Consider the following 21,093-nt stretch of genomic DNA (forward strand, 5'->3'; position numbering starts at 1 on the left):
GTTGAAATAACTAATTAGTTAATTAATAAGAAAGACAGTGCATAGTGCATTTGATATGAGTTGTTTTCTGATTTCCTCCTGCAACCTCCTAAACATCAGACCATCAGACAGGTGTCCTCGGGGGCCCTTCTCAGACTCTACACTGGTTTGTTTGTGTCCCTCCCTCTACTCCTTGGTTTCTCCCTTGGTTTCTGCAAATGTGCAGCCTCCCCGATTGGGGTCCTTGGCTGCTCCCACAAGGGCCAAACAAGCAGATAGATATGTTTAAGGCACCAGCAGCCAGAGGCACCAAAAAACGAGGACAATTCAGCTTTTTTTTTTTTCTTTTTTTTTTTTTGCGGTATGCGGGCCTCTCACTGTTGGGGCCTCTCCCGTTGCAGAGCACAGGCTCCGGACGCGCAGGTCCAGCGGCCATGGCTCAAGGGCCCAGCTGCTCCACGCATGAGGGATCTTCCCGGACCGGGGCACGAACCCGTGTCCCCTGTATCAGCAGGCGGACTCTCGACCACCACGCCACCAGGGAAGCACGACAATTCAGCTTTGATGAACTTCTGCAGACTTCTGCACTCAGAGAGACTCTATTTTCATTTCACCAGACATGCAAATTTTTTGTCTTACCGTTGTTCTGAGCTGAAATGTATCCCCCCACAAAATTCATAAGGTGAAATCCTAAGCCCCAGTACCTCTGAAAGAATGTGACTCTATTTGGAGATAAGGTCTTTAAAGAGGTAATTAAGTTAAAATGGGGTCATCAGGCTCTAATCCATTATGACTGAGGTCATAAAACAAACACAGAAAAGACCATGTGAAGACACAGGGAGGAATTGGCCATTTGCAAACCAAGAAGAAAGGCTTAACATTGTTTTTATTTTAAATTACAAATCTGGTGAGTGTGGTCATCTCTTTATTGCTTAAACCTTTTAAAGTGTTATTCCAATAGAGAAAAAAACAAAGGATTATATATTGAACACCTTATTTATCCATCACCTGGAATTGATACATATTACCATTTTGTCAGATGCTAAGATCTCCAACAAAGGAAGGAAAACATCACAGGTGAAGTTAAGAGCCTTATGTTTACCTTCATTTCCTCTCCCCTCTTCCTAGAGCCAAGCCTCTCATGAAATTGATTTGTATCCAGTCCAATGGTTTTATCTTTTTACTATATATCTGTGTGTATACACGGTGCATTATATTGGTCATTGAGGTTTTTTTAATTGACGTATAGTTGATTTACAATGTTGTGTTAATTACTGCTGTGCAGCAAAGTGAGTCAGTTATACATATATATATATATATATATATATATACATTCTTTTTTTAATATTCTTTTCCATTATAGTTTATCCCAGGATGTTGAACATAGATCATGGTGCTTTTTACCTTACATACGTGGTATGTCATTCTGCAACCTGTTTTTTTCAAAGTACAGCCATTACTGCACAGAGAACGAGGTTTTCAAAGCAACTGCTATGCAGTATTCCAGCCTATCAACATACATGGCTCCTCACCCCTTGCCCTCCTGAAGACATGTGAGCTGGTTCCCAATCATTTTGCGATGAATGTGGAACAGCAGGCTCTGGAGTCAGCCTGGGTTGCAATCCTAACCCTGCCATTGACAGCTATGGTCTTAGACAAGCTCTTGCATCTTTTGGGCCTAACTTCCTCATCTGTGAAATGAGAGCATTTCTCTGCTCATACGACCGTGTGGATTAAATGAGATGCCACATAAACTGCCTGGCCCAGAGCAAGTGCTCAAAACCAGCCGCTGCTACTACTGTGCGCCCGAGACTGGGAAGACAGAACAATCAATAAACACAAGTCTGGACAACAAAGACCATCTCAAAAATGGAACCAGTGACAGGTAGGACTCAGGTGGACAGAATGAAATCCAGACAGCTTCCAGGCAAGGGAAGTGGCCTGACCAGAAGACTAAGAGTGGGAAATGCTTGGGAATGTTTCAGGAATGCCCACTAGATGAGTTTGGCTGGGGCAGAGGGTTCCCATGGCAGGGATCATGGGATGCAAGCCTACAGAGAGATGTTGCAGCCAGAACACGATCACCGAAGGCTGAATTTTACCCCGGGACCAATTAGGACCCAACTAAGTTTCTTGAGCTACAGTTACCGAATTATGTCCCTGCCACCCAAATAGTCTTTTATTTTTTTGTTCGTTTGTTTGTTTTGCGGTACGCGGGCCTCTCACTCTTGTGGTCTCTCCTGTTGCGGAGCACAGGCTCCGGACGCGCAGGCTCAGTGGCCATGGCTCAAGGGCCCAGCCGCTTTGCGGCATGTGGGATCTTCCCTGACCAGGGCATGAACCCGTGTCCCCTGCATCGGCAGGCAGACTCCCAACCACTGCGCCACCAGGGAAGCCCCAAATAGTCTTTTAAAATCAACTTTGAGCCTTGGAGGGCATTCTGAAAAACAGCTGTGCTTTCATTTCTCAACTGCATATCACATGACATAGGTCAGAGCACGTTCGGTCAAGTCCAGCCCTGTGGGGAAAGGTTAGTGGGGGCCAAGGTCAGGACAGAGCCAGGCATCTTTTGGGGGGGTGCAGAGAGAAGAGATAAAAGGGAAATGGAGAGAGAACTCAGCACCTGGGCGAGCGCTGTCAGAACGTGCTAGGGAGCAGGTGGTGTTCTTCAGGAATGGGGGTGTTCAAAAGTTTTGTAGCCTGGGAAACTTCATAAAAGTCATACGCAGAATACCACACCACCTCTGACCTCACTTCAGGGAGTAGAGCTGGAAAGCTGCCAACGTGACCGTCATGCTCGAAGTGTGGTCCCTGGACTAGTAGCATCTGCCTCACCTGGGTACTCACTAGAAATGGCATCCTCAGGCCCCACCACAAATCTACAAATCGGAGTCAGAAACTCTGGGCTGGGGTCCAGCAATCTATGCTTTAGCCAGGCCTCCCGATGAAGGGGATGCAGGCAAGTAGGAAGACCACCAAGGTCTGATCCCACACCCCTCCCCCCCACAGGCTCCACCCCCAGAGACATCCTCCTGCAGCCTCAGCACCCTTCAACCTTCCATCCCGTCTGCAACCACCACGTTAGACCTATGAGAGGTCCGAGCCAGAAGAGGCCTCAAAGATCACCTGGTCAGGCCCCTGATTTAAAATGTAAGAAAACAGAGGGTCGGGCTTCCCTGGTGGCGCAGTGGTTGAGAATCCGTCTGCTGATGCAAGGGACATGGGTTTGTGCCCCGGTCCAGGAAGATCCCATGTGCCGCGGAGCGGCTGGGCCTGTGAGCCATGGCCGCTGAGCCTGCGCGTCCGGAGCCTGTGCTGCTCAACGGGAGAGGCCGCAACAGTGAGACGCCCGTGTACCACAAAAAAAAAAGAAAAAGAAAAAGAAAAAGAAAAAGAAAACAGAGAGTCATAGATGGCCAGTGCCTGGCCCAGAATCACCCAGTAGGTCGGTGGCAGTGACAGGACAGACCCCACAGGTCACTCCATCCCACCCCGGTGTCCTCACTTAGAGGACATTCTCAGGATGTGGCCAAAAATACCTGTGCCCACGAAATTCAGGGATGCCAAACCCCACTGTGTCCCAGGACCTCTTCTGCTCCTCCCTCCTTCTCACTATCAGTGTCAAAAACAGAATAGCACAGAACCCGTTGTGCCCTGTGGGAGCTGTGGGAGGGCACTGGACCCAGGACTAAAAGCAGAGACGAGAGGTTGCAGGGCAGGGGGCAGGAGCTGAGAGCATCTGTGACACGGGGTGGAGGCATGAGCAGGGGCTCCGGAGCAGACCTGCTGATTCAAACCCCATGTCTGCCACTTCCTGGTCGCATGACCCAGGACAAGTGCTGTAGCCTCTCTGTGCTCGGTTTCCCCACCATTAACATGAGCATGCTAATGGTCCCTGCCTCATCGGGTTGCGCTGAGAATGAAGGATGGTTAAAATCAGACTGTGCTATATAAAAGAGGATGTATATGTGTGTATAACTGAGTCACTCTGCTGTACAGCAGAAATTAACACAACATTGTAAATCAACTCTACTGCAATAAAAAATAAATTTAAAAAAATAAGACTATTCTGAGACCAGCACGTGGGACCCGGTCACAGCACAGCATCTGTCGTCCCCATGATGAGTTAAGGTTCCCTAGAAGATTCCTTCAGCAGCTGCTCCACTGAAGGCAAAGCCAAGGCCCACAGAGCTGTGGGAGCCATGAGAACAAGGTGCCCGGCACTCCGGGCAGGTACATGCACTGTCCCCAAGCTGGGTTCTACGGTAGGGTAGGTCTGCGAGATATGCTGGGAGAAATCGGCCCCTCTGGCAGGTCTTTATGGAGTCCCTGTGAAGTGCTGGCTACAGGATAAAACACAGTCCCTGCCTCTGACACAACGCACAGAGAGAAAACAAAAACATCCAGGAGCCTGAGGCCACCCAGGGCATGTGGGTGCAGCTCCAGGGAGCCTCCCCTGGACTAAGATGCTGGCTGAGCTACCCTCTCTGGCCAGCGACCCACCCGGGCAGGTGAGGACTGGTACCTGGGAAGGTAACAGGGTGGAGCCTCAAGACCAGGTGCCTGATCAGAGTCCAGATAACAGGCAAGTCACCTGGGTGGGGACACAGCTTGTGGCCCAGGACCGGGGGAGGTGGGATGGGAAGCAGAGAAGAGTGACCAGTCATTTCCATGGAGTCAGGACATGACCCTGGACAATGACGCCTGCATGAGGGTCAGGGACAGATAAGGTTGCCTCTCCTTCACCATGGTTGCCCCAGGTCCCAGGGCGCTGCTCTGAACTGAAAAGAGGGAGGGTAGGCCTGTCTCAGTCGCAGCCAGGGCAGGGGCAGGCCCCCAGTGAGCTAGACAGACGGTCTGCTGGGTGCTGGGAGAGGGAAGCCAGGCCCAGCCCTGGGCCGGCACGTGCAGCCAGTCTTCGCTTGCCCGCCCGGGTGCTCAACCCCCATCACATGGCGGAGGAAGGCTGACTCCCCCCCCACCAAGTCACCTTCTGACGGAACTTTCTCCCAGGAACTTGGCTTGGGGGACCCAGGGAATCTGGCTGCACCTTTGGCACCCCAGCCCACCTCCCGCACAGCCTGGAGGTAGATTCCAGGTGGCAAAAAAAGGGGCTTGACCTTACACGTCCTGTAACTATGGGCAGAACACAGGTCCATCTGTCTAGCTGGTTGATGTTTTCCCAGCTCTCACCAAAGGGGCCGGCCCAACAGAGGCTCTCAAATAAACATGCTGAATAAATGCAGAAATAGGGAAATGAGCGAGTGCCTTGAAGAGACTCGGTGACATCTTCTGGAACCTGGAACCCGCTGTTCCTTGGGTTTCTCCCTCCCCGTCTCACTGCCCCCTCCTCCAGGCTGCCCGGGGTCACCTTCCCCATAAGCCACCGGCCCCCAAATCTTTGTCTCTTACAATTGGAAAGTGACAAGAGAAGAAACACAATTGTCCTCTCTTGCCTTCGATATGCTGCGTCTGCTAAGGTACCACGGGGCCTCTGTGGACCAGCAGCAGGACGGTGAGTCAAGGTCACGGCCGGCCAGGACCACACCCTGACAACCAGCTCTACTGTTTCCAATCAGATGCACTCGAAAGCAGGTAAATCTAGAATTTTTAAATCTCCATTTAGAAAAGACGGCACCCTCTCCTCCTCAGGGAAGCCCTATTTTCATATCTATACATTTTTCTTTCAATTTCCCATTAGATACATTTTCTAAAATTCTGCCCCTGCTTCTCTTGAGACAGCTGTAGATGTCTTGGCTAATAATACTGGCCACCCCGACTCGACTCTAAACTCCAAGAGGGAGGGAGGGACTATGGCCTTTTATTTTTGCAGCGTCGTGTCCCAAGGCTTAGCACCATCCCTAGCACACGGATGGAGCCAAGAGCTGGGACAGAAGAGGGCTGACCCCCTCCTCTCCCTGTCCTGCAGAGAGAAGGACCTGGCCTACCCAGCTAGCGCCTCTGGCCATCCTTCCCCAATAGTCCAGATGCTGGGACAGGCCTGGACAGGCAGTGAGGCAGGGGGCCAGATGCAGCTCAGCATCCATGGTGGGAGGAACACACCACCAGCTTCAGGCCCCCGTTAGCAGTCTGTTACACACTTGGAAGACAATCCTTTGGAAACAAATGGAATACAAGGCCTCCCCTTCAACTCCTGTCCCAGGGACAGAAGCCGGGGCCCCCCAGAAGACACAGGGCCCTCCCACAGAGGAGGGAACACTTCCGCCATAGGCCACATGCCCTAGGAGCCAGGCACTTCTTTCCACACCCTCCCCTTCACTGCCAGGGGCTTCGAGGGGCCCTAGCTCCCTCCAAGGGCCTCAAAGACAAGGTTTCTGCCAAGGGTATGGAACTACACCCCTCCTCCATGCCCCTCCCCCCTCCCCATCTATCATGTTATTTCCCACTTGGTGTCTTATAGCCACACTTGTTAAAATGACTGCCACTTAAGAGGTGGCAAGGAGTCAGAAACACAATCTGGAGCAAAGCTGATATTAAATAACTTCCTGAACCTGGCACGTCTGCCAAGGCCCCCTCCTGGATCTCAGGTGATCATAAAGAAGCTACAGAAGATAAGGAGCCAGAGGCACCCCAATTCCAGCCTCAGAGCCACGCCTCTGCTGGGGGGAGGCCCCGCCCTTCTCTGGGCTGGAGTTTCTGCACCAGTAGAGCCTAAAGTAATTCCTTCCTATGTGATCCCACACCCCCAAACACACACACACACACACACACACACACACACACACACATGCACACACTGAGTAAAGGATATGAAATGATGTCTGACACTCAAGTCTACGCTGGAAGAGCCCTCCCCGTTTTCCAGATAAACACTCTGAGCCTCAGAGATATTGAGTCTCATGGCTGAGGCTCACCGGATAGGCTGGGGATTAAAGAATCTCAAGAAGAGTAATACCCAAGGAAAATACCAGAAAGGGTCTGGCTGTTAGATGCCAGGATTGGTTGGCTACAATGAAGTCAGTCAGGTGCACAGGTGTGTTCTGCAGCTGTGGCCTCGTGCCATTGGCCCAGCAACAAACACTCCCAATGGCCATATCATCACACTCGTGTCCTGAGAATCATCTCTAGCTGCTCACACTTGAAGGGGAGAGAAATTCAGCTGACGGATCCTCCGAAGCCTGACGCCGAGTCTGTCTCATCTGCCTCAGCAATGCCCACCATGGCCACCCCACCAGATCAGAATACACTGCTGTTCTCCATTCTGGCCACTTGGTGTCACTGCTGCCCCCAATGAACTAGAACCATAGCGGGCTCCTTGGGAAGTAAAATGATCCTCAGGCCAACAGGATCCCATATATACCCCCTGCACTGTGTCCTAATTCCATCCTTCCTCCAGAGACAGATGTTCAATCATGTAGTATCCATCCATCATGTTCCAGACACCTTCCACACATCATATAAACTAATCCTCACAGCAACACCTCCCAACAACACCTGACTTTGCAGGTGAAGAAAATGAGACCCTGAGAAATTAAGCAATTTACTCAAAGTTCAAAAAAAAAAACAAGCAAGGAAGAGGGCAAGAATTGGAACCCGAGTTTGACGTCAAATTCCATGACCTTTTCACAACATACTTTAGCCTCCCTTGAGTTATCAGATTCTGTGCTATGGGTTCTGGTTAAATCAAGTTGGTTTGCCATGACCCTCGGAGGTGCTGGGAGAAAACCACGTGCAGCTTTGTTCAAAGGCAGAATCATAATAGGGCAGGATAAATCGCACCTCCCTTCCTGCAGAAATCATGGTCTAGTGCCCTCTTGTGGCTGATCATAGAACTGGAATGAATGCACATGGGAGGCTCTTCAGGGTGGATTGGAGGGACTGAGCAATCACCCCCTTCCCACTGGACTCATCCATTCTTTCTCCCAGGGCTGGTCCTGGAGCGCCATCTGTAGCTGACAGGCCTAGTCAATTACAATAGCAGGAAGAGAATCATCCAGTGAGTGGGAAGCTACATAGAGCAAGAAAAACAGTAAAACCACATAGAACAACACCTGCAAGGGGCTGGGTGCTCCTGAGTCACCCTGCATGCGGGTTCCTGGCATCCCAACTCCCAAGGCCGGGGAGTGGGGGAGGCTGGCAGCAGGAAGGCTCTGCCTGGACACTGCCACTTGGTTTCCCAACTGAGGCTATCAGTAGCAACCATTACAATCTCCCTGTTCTTGGGCAGACATGTGCCTCAGCCACTTTGTCACCTTTTCCAAATACACACCATGTTAGTCCTTCTGTTGCCTCCCTGAGCTCTGGCCCTAGGGGAGGTCCTAGCTCCCTGCTCATCCCACTCTTCAAGGACCCAGAAACGCCCCTGCCCTTCACCTCTGAGAGACTCCTATTGTACCATTTGCCAGTTTGGCCCTCTGTGCACCCATCATATGCCAGGCACTTACTATAACCTCATTTAATCCTCACAACTACTCTAGGAAGACGGATGTAGTTAGCCCAGTTTTTCAGATGAAGAGACAGAAGCTCAGAGAGGTTAAGTAACTTGCCAAAGCTCACACAGGGGCAGAGCCAGGATTTAAACTGAAGGTTGTCTGGCCAAAGAAGCTGCTATTCTTCCTATGACACTGAGTTGCCTTTGAGGCAAAAGAACCATTGAAAGTCTTGGGGCCCATGAATAGTTCTAGTGGAAGACCTTGGTTTAAAAGATTAATCGGTCAAGATGTGGAAGATGACCTGGAAGTAGGAGAGGCTGGACTCAGGAAGAACAGATGAGGGTCATAAAAAGTAACCACACCTGTGGGAATGATGTTCTGGAGAGTGGTAATGAGAAGAGGAAGAAAACGAGAGGGAGAGACAAGCATTAAGACTTTTACACACACATACAGGAGTGCACGTTCTCATCAAAATCTTAAAATAACCCAGTATTATTTCTGATGAGGAAATGGAAATCAAAAAAGTATCCAGCCCAGGGTCACACAGCTTGGAAGAGGCAGAGTTGTGAACTCAAGCTTCATTTAGTAGGTGCCATCCATAAGCAAGGTTGTCTACGCAAATGATCTCCAGCCATAGATGTTATGTTCATCCCTGTTCTTCAGGGATCAGCCTCAAAAAAGTATCAGAAATAAGTAGGTGGGAAAAGACTGACCACAACAGAGATGGTCCCACCTTCAGCCCTGCGTCCAGCAGCCACGGGATGGCCCTCAGAGCAGAGCTGCAGGCCCCAGATCTGAGAGCTCAGGACCCACTACAAAAGAGGGAGATCCCATCTCCAAAACTAATAGCTGTGTTAGTGGGACAAGGCTCCTTCATGAACCAACTAGTGCAAAGAACAAGACAGCACCTGCTCAAATACGAGACTGCTTGGAACTCAAAGCATACGCAGAAAGGAAACAGTCAAAACTAGCCAGTCCAGGCAGGGCCCAGGACCCTGGTTTGCAAGGCACTTTGATACCCATCAATTTAGATGGGTGTCTCTGAGAACAGAGGTGGTCTAGAGAGGTTGAGAGACAGCACCAAGCTCTCACGTCTGGTAAATATCAGGACCCAGTGCTTCCTGAGCAGCTACTTGGTGTCTAAGTAACTACCAAGCTTGGCATGGCTGGGGTTGGGGACAGCGGGGAGAGAGAGGGGAGAGATGCCTCCACACTTGGACCGGCATATCAAATGGCCTGAGGGAGTTCATAAAGCTCCCTTCTCCCATGACACTAACTCTGCAGTGTAGCCGTCTGTCAACTTCTCTGTGTCCCCATCAAGACTTCTCTTCCTGGGCAGGAATGACGTACCGTTCATTCATCTCCATGACCCTCGTGCAGATGCACTGACCCCTCCTGCTGCTGCTGAGACAACCTTGGTGGGAAGGAGAGCACTCCAGCCCACTTCTGGTCACCCAGGGCACTCTCCCAGCCACCTCCTGGGAAGCTCAGGTGCAGGAGACTCACATGTCTGGGCTGCAGATATGATGGAGGCAGGACCCCATGATGAGGGCTGTGAGAGGCCCAGCCTAGGGGAGAGCTGACCTCCCTGCTCAGCCCTGGCTCAAAAAAGGCTCTGAAAGCCAGGTCAGCCGGTGTACATCTCACCACACTGGAGCCGCATCCCCAGCTCTCAGGGAAGGCGGCCACCAGCAGCCTCGGTCAGTCTCGTGCGCAGCACTGCCCTCTGGTGGTCACCAGGAGTCTAGACGCAGACGATATTTGTAGGCAGGAAGCCAAAGGCTTCAGGGCTTGTTTACGGGAGATCTCAGTCGTGATGTGCATGGAACACAGAAGAGATGCAGTTGTGGGTGCGCAAAGACGCCTCCAGATGCGCGCACACAGCCCACTTTACCGCGGGAAGCAGCCCAGATTAGGACTGCGCATGTCCGATTACTCCTTCTCTGTCTGCAGGAGGCTAAGGGCTCCTTTCCCTGCCTCTGGAAGAGCCCAGATACCTCAGCCCCAGAGCAGACGCTTGCAGAGGGCGGGAGGATGAGAGCCACGCCAGCTGGGGAGGCAGCCTCGGCCTTGGAGGCGTTCTGGTCCCCCTGTGCCAGGAACTCGCTGGGTGACTGAGTCAAGTCCATTCACCTCTCTGGAGCCTTGGGTTCCTTCTCTGTAAAACTGGGTTTGGCCCCAATTATTTCTGAGCCCCTTTCCAGGTCAGATGACTTATGGTTCAAAGTCTTGATCTTTTTGCTAACTCAAAAACACTCTCAGACGTCTAGCAATGTAAATAAGCAACATGGTGCCCTACTGCTTGGGGAGCCCATCAAGTATGTGATGACCCTGATCTGACAGTGACCCTGAGAGGGAGATAAACTCCAATTCCCAGAGGTGATCCCAAATCCCAGAAGGGGAAACTGAGGCCAGAGAGGCTCTAGGATGTGGTGAACTCTTCCAGCCAAGAAGCAGCCAAATGGGGTGTTTCCACAAATTCCTGCCCTGCAATCATAGCACTTTGCTGGGTACCCCAGCTCTCTCTGCAGGGACAGCTGTAGCCATCCCCCATGCTCATCCCTATGCAGAGACAGATGGAGCTTCCCTGAGCAAGGGGGGAAGAGAGACGGAACAAGAGGAAGGGTAGAGAGGAGTAAAGGCTGCTCATTTGAGGAGGAGGGAAGAGAAGGACCAGGAAGAACTAGAATTCACCCTCCAGGAAAGACACTCTAAATATCCGCTTCCAGCTCTAGGTGGACACATCAGACATCCCCCATCTGCTCTACATCCAGTGGCAGACTTGGAACTCCAAAACTCGAGCTGGGAGAAGCCAACCTGCCCTCTATTCTCCCATCCAGGCTCTCTCTGGCCATGGGCAACTGGGGACACCGTCCTGCTGACCGTGTCTCAGCCCAGAGTGGAGCTGGCTGGGGCCCAGCCGCCAGCTTCCTGAATATTCACCAGCCTCAGCTGGCACCTGGTCTCCTGGGGGAGCTGACCTGACCTCAGAAACCAGGACGCTATGGGGTGGTCAACGAGGCCTGGGGAGAGGGCTTGGTTGGGACGAGCCTCATGGGAGGCTGCTATTAGGAACAGGTCAGGAAGACCCCAAGCCTCCCCATCATTGGAGCCTGGCTTAGACAGTGCTGGCCAGGGCTGCTTGGCCAACACCACACCCACCACTGTCTCATCTGCCTTCCTCTCCAACCCCAGCCAGGGGAATTCTCAGCTAGGGAACTAGAATGTTATAAAATAAAGGATCCTCCTAGACCTTCATGTCTACCCTTTTATTTTATTATTAACTTAACTTGATGGTCATAGATTCGTGAATGTGTATGTATAGCAGTATATATCCACATGCATAAGAATATAGTGAAAGAGTATAGGCAATGGAGCTTAACATTAAATGTCAGACTCCTCTGATTGGCTTCGTGAAATGAAGCAAGTCACATTCCATCTCTGGACTCATTTTCCCCATCTGTAAAATGGGACGAATAATAATACTTATCTCCTAGGGTTGGTGTGAGGCCGTAATAGGTTATATTACCTCCAAAGTGCTTGTAACAGTGTCTGGAACATAGTAAGTGCTCAGTAAACGCCAGCTGCCATGAGTTATCATGTATCAACAGCTTTCTTTTTACCCGGCATGACACAGGCCACTGACCCTCAGAGTGCTGCTAAAAGGTAGTTATTATTATCCTCATCTCACAGAGAAGGCAATTGAGGCCCAGAGGAGGGAAGGGGTTTGTCCAAAGCTAGGAAAAGGCCAGGCCTGGAGGAGCTGCTGGGGACAGGTTCCTCTCCCTGCTGGATGATTCTTTCTGGGGACAGAATCCTGAATCTTCCATCAGCCAGATGGGGGACACTTACAATGGGACAAGCCAGATGGGGGAACAGGGGCAGAAGTGAAGTTAGAAAGGACAGGCTCCAAACTGGCTGCGCCCACAGATCCCTGAGCCCTGTGTGTAAATAGAGCTCAGCAGAGCCCTCGCCAAGAGCAGTTTTAATTGGCATGGGCTGCAGGCTGCGAAGAGCCCTGGGGCTGCCAGCCTTGCATAGTTGCTGCCTCTGGGGACCCCAGATTTGGAATCATTGCCCCAGAGGGAGACACAGTCGTGGGCGAGGCTCTAGCTTTGACAGAGTGCCCAGAAAGGGCACCAGAGCTGAGCAGGAGAAGGCAGTGCTGCCATCTGGGCAGGGACGTCCTCCAGCAGCCCGAGGACCCCCAAGTCCCCGCCTTTCTCTGCGCCTCTCCTGGGACCCTCGCAGGTAAGGTGAGGGAGGAGCTGACTGCAGGGGTCCCTTCCAGGTCTGAATTCCGGAGAGCCCTGACCTCGGGAGTAGTAGGCAGAAATCTGAGGATCCTCATGGGAGTTCCACTGGGCACTGAGCTTCTGGAGTCTTCATTCCTGATGGTCTGATGTCCAATCCATGAAAGAGGAGCTGCCAGCATGCCCGGCTCCCAGGAGTGTTTGTGTTTCCCAAAGTGGAGGCCAGCAAGGCTCAGGGGATGACAGACGACTTGAGCTGAGGGCTCAGTTGCTCATCGATAGATCTGGGGGACCGAGTCCAGCCTCCACTCAGGCCACACTTAGATCCAACCGCCAGGCCACTCAGCTGCCCTCCACGAGGCCCTCGTGGATGGGCTGCTCCCATAGCGCTGCCCCTTGGGAGAGAAGGAACTTTCTGGATGAAAACTGTCTGCTTCTCCGTTCCCAACAGCCAGAGGGTATCCAGCTACAGGGTTACCGCCAGGGAGAGAATGGAATCCAGGAAACCAGAGCAGCCATGAAGGGAGCATCAGAGGAGGAGCCTCAAGACCCTTCCGGATCTTTCCTTTTGTGAGACACTCAACCACTGGGATTCAAGTTCTGTTCTTTATTTTGTTTGTTTTGTTAATCAGGACAATGGGGCTAATAATCCCTGTTTAGGTACTTCAAGTAGCTGTGGCAAAAATAAACACAACAGGGACTTCCCTGGTGGTGCCGTGGTTAAGAATCCGCCTGACAATGCAGGGGACACAGGTTCAAGCCCTAGTCTAGGAAGATCCCACATGCCGCAGAGCAACTAAGCCCGCGTGACACAACTACTGAGCCTGTGCTCTAGAGCCCGCGAGCCACAACTACTGAGCCCACATGCCACAACTACTGAGCCCGCGTGCTTAGAGCCCGTGCTCCACAACAAAGAGAAGCCCCCGCTCGCTGCAACTAGAGAAAGCCCGCGCACAGCAACGAAAACCCAACGCAGCCAAAAATAAATAAGTTAATTATTTTAAAAAATAATAAACACAACAACTGTAAACTGGAGAGCAGGAAGAAATGAATTGGGGTGGGGAGGGATTCATGGAGGTGAAGGATGGGCTACAAGGGACAAAGGGAAGGACCCAGAGGGCTACTAGGGACCGTCTTTTGAGAACCGGCCTGGCCCTGGGACTAGGGGCGCTTAGGAATCCTGATCCCCTCTGCCACTGCCACCCAGCCTGCTCCCTCCTCACATGCCCCTGCCCCCACTCCCAATTCATCAACCGCTCCTGGGAACAGAGCCAAGAAGGGGAGCCAGGGAATTCAGGACCACCCCTCCTACTGTCAATCCGGCTCCCTCTCAAGCCCAGACTCTTGCAGCCACGACAACATGGGGCACCCAGCTTTGTTGATTATGCAGGCTTTAGCAATAAAAATTCATCTCGTAACCCCCAAACCCTCCTACTTGTTAAATTATATGCTTATACTTCTTCGATTCATATATTAAACATTGAATATTCCCTCTTTCAACAAGAATAACTTGAAATAGAAGCTCTAACGTTTTCTTCTCACACCCAGCAGAGTCCCCTGCTCCGGCAATGAGCTGAAACTCTGCAGAAGGACATCTCCCTGCCTTGAGCTCACGGCACAGAGGGGGCATGGGGGCAGGCCACGAAGCTGGGTGTCCAGCCTCTAATGGGAGGCTGCAGGCCTCGGCGCATTCTTACTAGGGGTAGCACTTGGTCTGGACAGTGGACTCCAAACTGGGTGGCCCGGAGTCCTCTAGAGGTGGAAGGGGAAGGAACGAAGGGGAAATGGCCAGTGGCCGATGGCCAGCGAGGGAGCGCCTTGCTGTCTTCCTCTGGGTGGCGTCACAAGGGTCAGCACCAAGCCCAGGGATGGTGCCCTTAGAAGTGGCCTAGCAGAGCCTGCTTGGGGATGTTCCCTGGGCCCTGGGATGGCATATGTCTGAGCTGGAAAGGACACTGCTCCCTGGCCTCAATTCACAGTTGAATTTCCAGGCTCAGAAAGACTATAGTCTTCTACCGTGGCTCACAGAGGATAAAGGGTAAATCCAGATGTGGGACTCATGCGTCTCATCCCTTTCTCTAATCCTACCCTGCCAATGGCCAACTGGAGGCCCCAAAGGGAGGTTGGAGATGGTGTCTGTGATCCCAGTACAGTGCACTGAATGCAGCCCTCTACATGGGGACCCCAGCCCAGGCAGCAGCAGAGATACCACGATACTGGCAAAGGCCAGCCCAAGGGAGGCCTCTGTCCACCCCTACAGTCAGAGAGAAGGAGTCAGCCGTCAGGGACAGGTAAGGCAAGGACGGAGAGCTGCCCAGGAGAGAGGGTGTCAGGCCCGTCCCTCTTCACAGCCATTCTTTCCACTTGCGCTTCACAGCAAAGTGGTCAGCCTCTTGCAGGATACTGGGCTGACTCCCAGGCTGCATGCTCAGCCCTCGGTAGCCAGGCCAAGAACTCTCAGAGCTAGGGCCGGGCTGGGCTGGTTTTACCCAAACCCACCACGTGCTCAGGTCCCCTGGAGCTACAGAGCTGATGCCCTGGGCTTTGGGCTGTGCCTCGGAAGACTGACCTGGGCTGAGGATTCTGGCTCCAGAGAGGGTCCTCCAGGGAAGGCCTGGAATCCACCCACCAACAGCCCGGCCTCCATACAAAATCTCAGGGCCTCTTCAGTCCAGGGTCCCCAGCTTTTATCCTGGAAGTACTTCTTTCCCCAGGGCTATAACCACTTCCCCTTCTAAATCTCACCTCAAAGGCCCCTCACATCTCTACCTCTCTCCCTCAGGCCTAGCCCCAATGTGGGGGGCTCTGCCTGCAACCCAGCTCTCACTGGTAATTGTCAAGGCTGGCTCTCCCCTTGACCCTTAGAAAGGCTAGAATCAAGAAGTCAGTACAGCAGCCAAAGCCCCAAATGATCCCTCACCCACCCAGGGGAGGGTCTGCAGGGAAGACAGGGGAAATCAAGGGACCAGAGTGCTGTAAACACCAAGGACCCTCTGGTGGCTCGTGTAGAGACCCAGCTGGTAGCTCAGGGTCCCAGCCAAGAGCCCGTGGTGTTCACAAGCCCAGGAACACCCAGCCCAGCGATCCCATCTTCTCCCCCTGGATTTTCTTTCTAGTAGTCCAAGGATGCACTACTCCCACCCAACCCCAGGCAGGCCTGGCCTAGAGACGCCAGACAGCCCCCCTCCCAGCCACCACCCTTCTGCCTTTGTGACGTCAGAGCCTGGCTGGGTGCGGCCACACATGGACCCTTCTAGGTAAGGTTACTGTGTGTCAAGAACTCCCAGGGCAGAGGGGTGGCCTCCTGAACAGAAAGAGGCCAAAAGGGAGGGCACTTTGAGAGGGGTGGAGGTGAGACCCACACTTCTGCCCTGAGGCCTTGCAGCTGATTTCCTCCTGATACAGATGGGGCAGCCAACTACCCCATCAGAGACGCCCTCCGACGGGGACACAGGAGCCACTGCACATGCCACCCCTGAGAGGAAGGACCACAGGGAATCTCTGGTCCCTCTGAAAACTCAGGGGTGATCAGTTCAGCACCTGAGGGAGAGACCTCAGGACTCCACAGCCCCAAGAACAGGAGGGTGGCTGGGTGGCGGTCACCCCAGGTTCCCTTAGCTAGGCCCGCTGGAGCTCCAGCTTCTGCCCCAGCCTCTTCCTCGGCCCCCAGAGTCTGCCCAAGCTGCACCCCCAGACATACACCAGCATCAAGAGCTTCAGGCTGATGGAAGGCTGGGGACCCCCTTGATCTCCAAATTTCTGATAGCATCAGAAGGCCCCCCACTTCTGCCTGGAGGGTTCTTCTCTGTCCTCAAGCCCCTCCTTCCAGCCCGCCCCCATGGGTAGCCCTGCAGAGTGGGGGACCTAGGTTTTGGGGTCCAACAGACAAAGGTCTAAGCCTGGCTCACTGCTGGGGTTATATGCCCCCAGGAAAGTTACTTTGCAGCCTGAGCCTCCATCATGAGGTAAGACAGGGATGGTGACATCTGCTTCCCAGGGCGAGCAGGACTCCCCTCCTTCTCTGCTCTGCCTCCAGGCCAGAAGGCTAGGCCCTTCCCTAGTTCGGTCAATACCAGCCATAGATATAATAGGGCACTGGGGAGAAGATGGGATGAGGAAGGGTCATCGCGCCCATGACCTCTGACCCTCCCCCGGCACAGCTCCGGTGGGAATCCAGTTCCCTGGCTCTTAGGTGTTGGGGTGGATTCAAGGAAAGGAGTCCTGACTTCCTGGCAAAGCGCCTGAGTCCTGAAACAAGGATGGAGACACACACAGAGGGACTCCCAATCTGCTCCCGGATTACCTGCCCCAGCTGCCCCTCTGGGGTCCTTCAATGGCAAAGGGGACAAGAAGTCACCCCATCCCCTCCCATCATTACCTTCCCAGCAGCCCCACCTTGGACCCTTTGCCTGGAAAGCTCAACCCAACTCTTCCTTATCAGACTGCTTCCCCTAGCTTTCTTTTCAGAGGGGGGACACCTCTGCATGGCCATCAAGAGCCTACGTGATTGTGACCCTCCCCGCCTCCCACCGGCTTCCTACAGGGACACACATCCTTGGAACAGAGAACAAGCTGGCTGAGGCTCACCAGCTCCCAGAGACCCGCACTAGGCACCTGAGGCACCATCTCTCCAACCCCTGGCCCACCCGATCCCCTGAAAATCCCTAGGTCCAGCTCCTGAGCTCCTTGACCCACTGCTAGGCTCCCCACTGCCATCCCACACACACCCCTACCCCCACCTCTCCGTGCACATCCAAGGCAGAGGTTCCCTGACAATCTCACTCCCACACTCCTGGCTGCATCCTTGGGGATGCTGGAATGCTGTGGCCTGCAGGTGGGAGAGGCTGCATTGGGTCCATCCTGTTCCTCCTGCCCTCCCCTCAACCCCACCCTTGGCTGTTTATCTTGTCACCCCAGGCAGCCGAGCTGAAGGTGGTGAGGGGGTGAACGGTCGAGCCAAGATATGGGTCAAGCTCGTCTCCTGGGCCAGGAGTCAGGGACACCTCCTGGGCTGCACACTTCCCTCAAACTGTTAGCTGCAAGAACGCAAGCAGAGTCTCCATTAAGCCCAGAGGGCTGGTGGGCTTTGGAGAGGGCAGGACGGCAATTCCTCCAGACTTTACAGCCCCATCGCGCTGGGGCCGAGGTGAAGGGAGAGCTGATGCCTGGGAGAACAGCACCCAGGGCAGAATCCAGCCCCTCTTGGGTCTGCCCAAATGCCTGCCTCAGACCCCAGCCAGGACTTCAGTGCCAAGACTTTTCGGCATCCCACCCACTTCAGGGGTCTCCAAGGGGTGGGGACCTTGGGGGGAGACAGGTGAGAGCTACCCCCTGAACACCCCCAGTGCTATCCACACCCTTCTCTGGATGGCAGGATGGGATGGGGCTCACCTGGCTGAGGTCAGGGGAAGATAATCGGGACAGGCGGCGAGATCTCTCTCGCCGCCCATGCTTCTAACCCCCATCCCTGCCGAAGAAAAATAACCGGGGGGTGGGGGGTAGGGGGAAGAGCAGGCCACCACAGATCTCACTCAGGGCAGAGCCAAGCAAATGCCAGTCAGAGTTCAATTTTCCAAAGAAACGGTCTGCACGATCGTATAAGAAGCCCCATCCCCAAACCACGCAAGCCTTCCCTCCTCCGTTCACCATCCTGACTCGGAATTACTGGAACAGTTATCAAAGCTCAAACAGGAACAGGATCTGTAGGCGCCCAGATGCAGATGAGGGTGGGAAAGGGCGGGGTGGGGGGGGTGTCTCGGAAATGCCCAAAATGGGGTTGGAGAGGGCGGGCGATAAGGAAAGGGAAGAGGTAGGCGTCCATGACGGCCTCGACATGTCCAAAGTCTCCCTTCGAGCAGCCAACTCCCAACTTGTTTACTTGACAGCGTGTTTTGCTGTTTCCAAAAGGAAACAGTTAAACCTCTGGGCTGGATCGCGAGCAGTCCCTAACTGTCACCTTCCCTCCCGGTTAAGCGCTGTCGCCGCCGGCGCCGCTGCCCGGGAATCGAACCTCGTCTACTTTATTCCACTTGAGCGTGGCCAAACTGTTGCTATTTAGTGGGGGGCAAAGAACCCAATTCGCACCCTCGAAACGAGCCGCAGCGCCTGGGGGCCGGGGCGGGAGCCGGGCCCCGCGTGTCCCGGCCGACTGGGGTCCTCTCGGGGGAGAGGCACACACACGCCTCGCCAGATCACGCCTCGCCAAGGCCGGAGTCACCTGGAATACGCAGCCCGAGAGCATCTCCCGAGCCAGAGCGAGCCTGACGCGCGCCCGGCGGGCGGCGGGAGGCGGGCAGCGGCGAGCTGGGGCGGGCGGAGGGCCAGCGAGCCTGACGCGCGCCCTGCGGGTCGGCGGGCGGACGAGAGGGAGACGCGGAGCGAGGGGAGAGGCGGGTTGGGGAGCGGCCGCCTGACTTACATGGAAGTGATATTCCTTGAGATGTCCGTGATGTTGATGCTGGCATTCCCATTGCTGTTCCCTGAATCCTGCCCTTCCAGGAGGGGGAAGAGATTCCCATCGTCCGGCCGCCGGCAATTGATCTCAGTCTTGCTGCAGACACAATTTGCAGGGCAAGCCAGCACGGAACCCACATAGTCCAGCCAGACGCTTCCCAGCAAGAAAATCCGCCAGAAACTACACTTGGCTGGGCAAAGAGAGACATCCATCTCCGATCGCTGCTTCTAAAAAAGAGGAGGAGGAGAGGAGAGGGGGGTGGGGTGGGGGGAGTGGGGAGAGCTGGGGGGGAAGGAAACAAAGACGGCGAGGGAGGGGGAAGGGGGAGGGGGGGCCTCTGCCTTTGAAACGCCGTGCGATCAGATGCAAAATCCTTCAGCGTCTGAAGCCATCGCGGCGGCCGCTGCCGCCGCCGCTGGGTGGGAGCCGCGGGGAGCGCCTAGTGGCGCGGTCTGCCTGGCATGGTGGCCGGCTCTGCGCTCGCCGGCTCGCCGGGTCCGGGGGCTCGGGAAGCGAGCCGCGCTCTCCGACTCCGAGACTTTGCAGGGTTGCAACAGACGGTGGGGAGGCAAAAAAAGAAAAACGAAAAAAAAAGGAAAAGGAAAATATGGTGCTAAAGTCACCAAGTCCCACCTACTGGGCAGAATTAAAACGGACACACCTGCAAAATACACACACTCACACACACTCACACATCCACACACCCGGCGCCCGGAGGAGGCGGAGGAGGAAGATGCGGTCGGAGCTGCAGCAGCCGCCACGAATGGCTCGCTGCGCGCCTGCAGAAATGTACAAGTGCTCCGAGCCTTACGAAACGCACGGGTTATCCGAGCGTCTTCCTCGGTTCCCTCCCTCTCTCCCCCACCCTCCTCCCCTCCCTCCTCGCGGCCTCCTCCCCCCGCCCCCCGCCCCGGCTGGGAGCGGCAAGAGAGCGGAATCTCCCCCCTCCCTCCCTCTCCCACCCCCTCCCCACACCCCTCTCTCTCTCTCCCCGCCCGCCCTCTCCCCTCCTCCTTCCCCACCCACCCACCCACTCGCCGGCTCGCGGCTCTCGCCCGCATAGCCACCCGCAGCCGCGCGGCCGCCCGCCCGCCTGCTCCAAGCCTAGCGGCCCGGCGCCCGCTCGCCGCAGCCAAGAGGAAAGCAAGACGAAAGGGAAAAAGTTGCAGTTGGGATTGCGAGGGTCTGGACCGGGGAGGGGGACTTGGAGAGCTGGCGGCGCGACGCGGAAAGGCGCTCTCCTTTCCACTTTTTGGCCCTCGCGCTGCCCGGTTTTGCTGCAATCCGGACCGCGAGAGCAAGTGAAATGAACGCGGCCGAGGTGATCGGGGAGCGTTCCCGAGCCTGGGTGGGGGGCACTGGCTTGAAGGCGGCGATCGGGGGTGCGGGAGCACACAGGACCCCCAGAGAGGCACCCAGAGCCGGGGACCGGGGACGCGCGGTCCTCGATCTAAATGACACTCATTCCCGTAATCGAGAGTCCGGGAGCTAGGATCGGCTGAGGGGGGACTGCGGGGCACGGCTGGGTTGGTGCCCCCCCGCCCCTTGCGCCTTCTTGGCGGTGGGTTTTGCGTCCTTGGGCAAACAGAGAGCGAGGAAGGAAGGAACTAGCGCCGAAAGGACTGCGCTGCAGATCCGAGGTGGCCCCAGGCGAGCTGCGCGTGCGAGAGAAACCGCCGGGGAAATTGAGATGCAAGGGGCATTTTTTGGCAAGCACCAGGCCAGTACCGTCAGAGGCCGGCTTCTCGGGCTCGGCTCTCTCGGGTGCGCTGAGCTGGCTGCCGGGCGAGGGGGCGGGCGGGCTGCTTTCTCCGGATTCGGGGGCGCAGAACCTCCCTCCTTCCCTCCCACACAAGCACCCCTTCCTGGTAGGGGCGCAAAGCAGGTGCAGCCTTCTACGCGAGCTCAGTTTCCGTCGGGAGAGGAGGAGAGTCCCCGCTTTTTGCCTTGGTAGAGATATTTCTTTTTAATAAAACGTCAGAATGCCAAATGTGAGATGTTTGCTGAGAACACG

The 21,093-nt window shown here is 54.7% G+C and overlaps 1 protein-coding gene across 11 annotated transcripts in view; it reads right to left on the minus strand.

Annotated features, from left to right (window-relative positions):
* Positions 1-20,854, minus strand: part of NTRK3 (neurotrophic receptor tyrosine kinase 3) — a 369,790-nt gene extending 348,936 nt beyond the window's left edge. Inside the window, exons 1-2 of one of the 11 annotated variants that reach the window (XM_067029586.1) lie at positions 20,808-20,854; positions 19,044-19,306 (exon numbers count right to left, since the gene is read on the minus strand). In XM_067029586.1, the coding sequence (XP_066885687.1) occupies positions 19,044-19,291 (248 nt within the window). In that variant the 5' untranslated portion in view covers positions 19,292-19,306; positions 20,808-20,854. Of the gene's footprint in view, positions 1-19,043; positions 19,618-19,771; positions 19,924-20,109; positions 20,225-20,807 lie in introns of those variants that run through there. The other 10 variants (XM_059056983.2, XM_067029584.1, XM_067029585.1 and 7 more) reach the window with 10 other exon arrangements.
* Between the last annotated feature and the right edge of the window lie 239 nt (positions 20,855-21,093).

The sequence above is a fragment of the Kogia breviceps genome, chromosome 3 (genome assembly GCF_026419965.1).
Source record: "Kogia breviceps isolate mKogBre1 chromosome 3, mKogBre1 haplotype 1, whole genome shotgun sequence".
Taxonomy (NCBI): Eukaryota; Metazoa; Chordata; class Mammalia; order Artiodactyla; family Physeteridae; genus Kogia; species Kogia breviceps.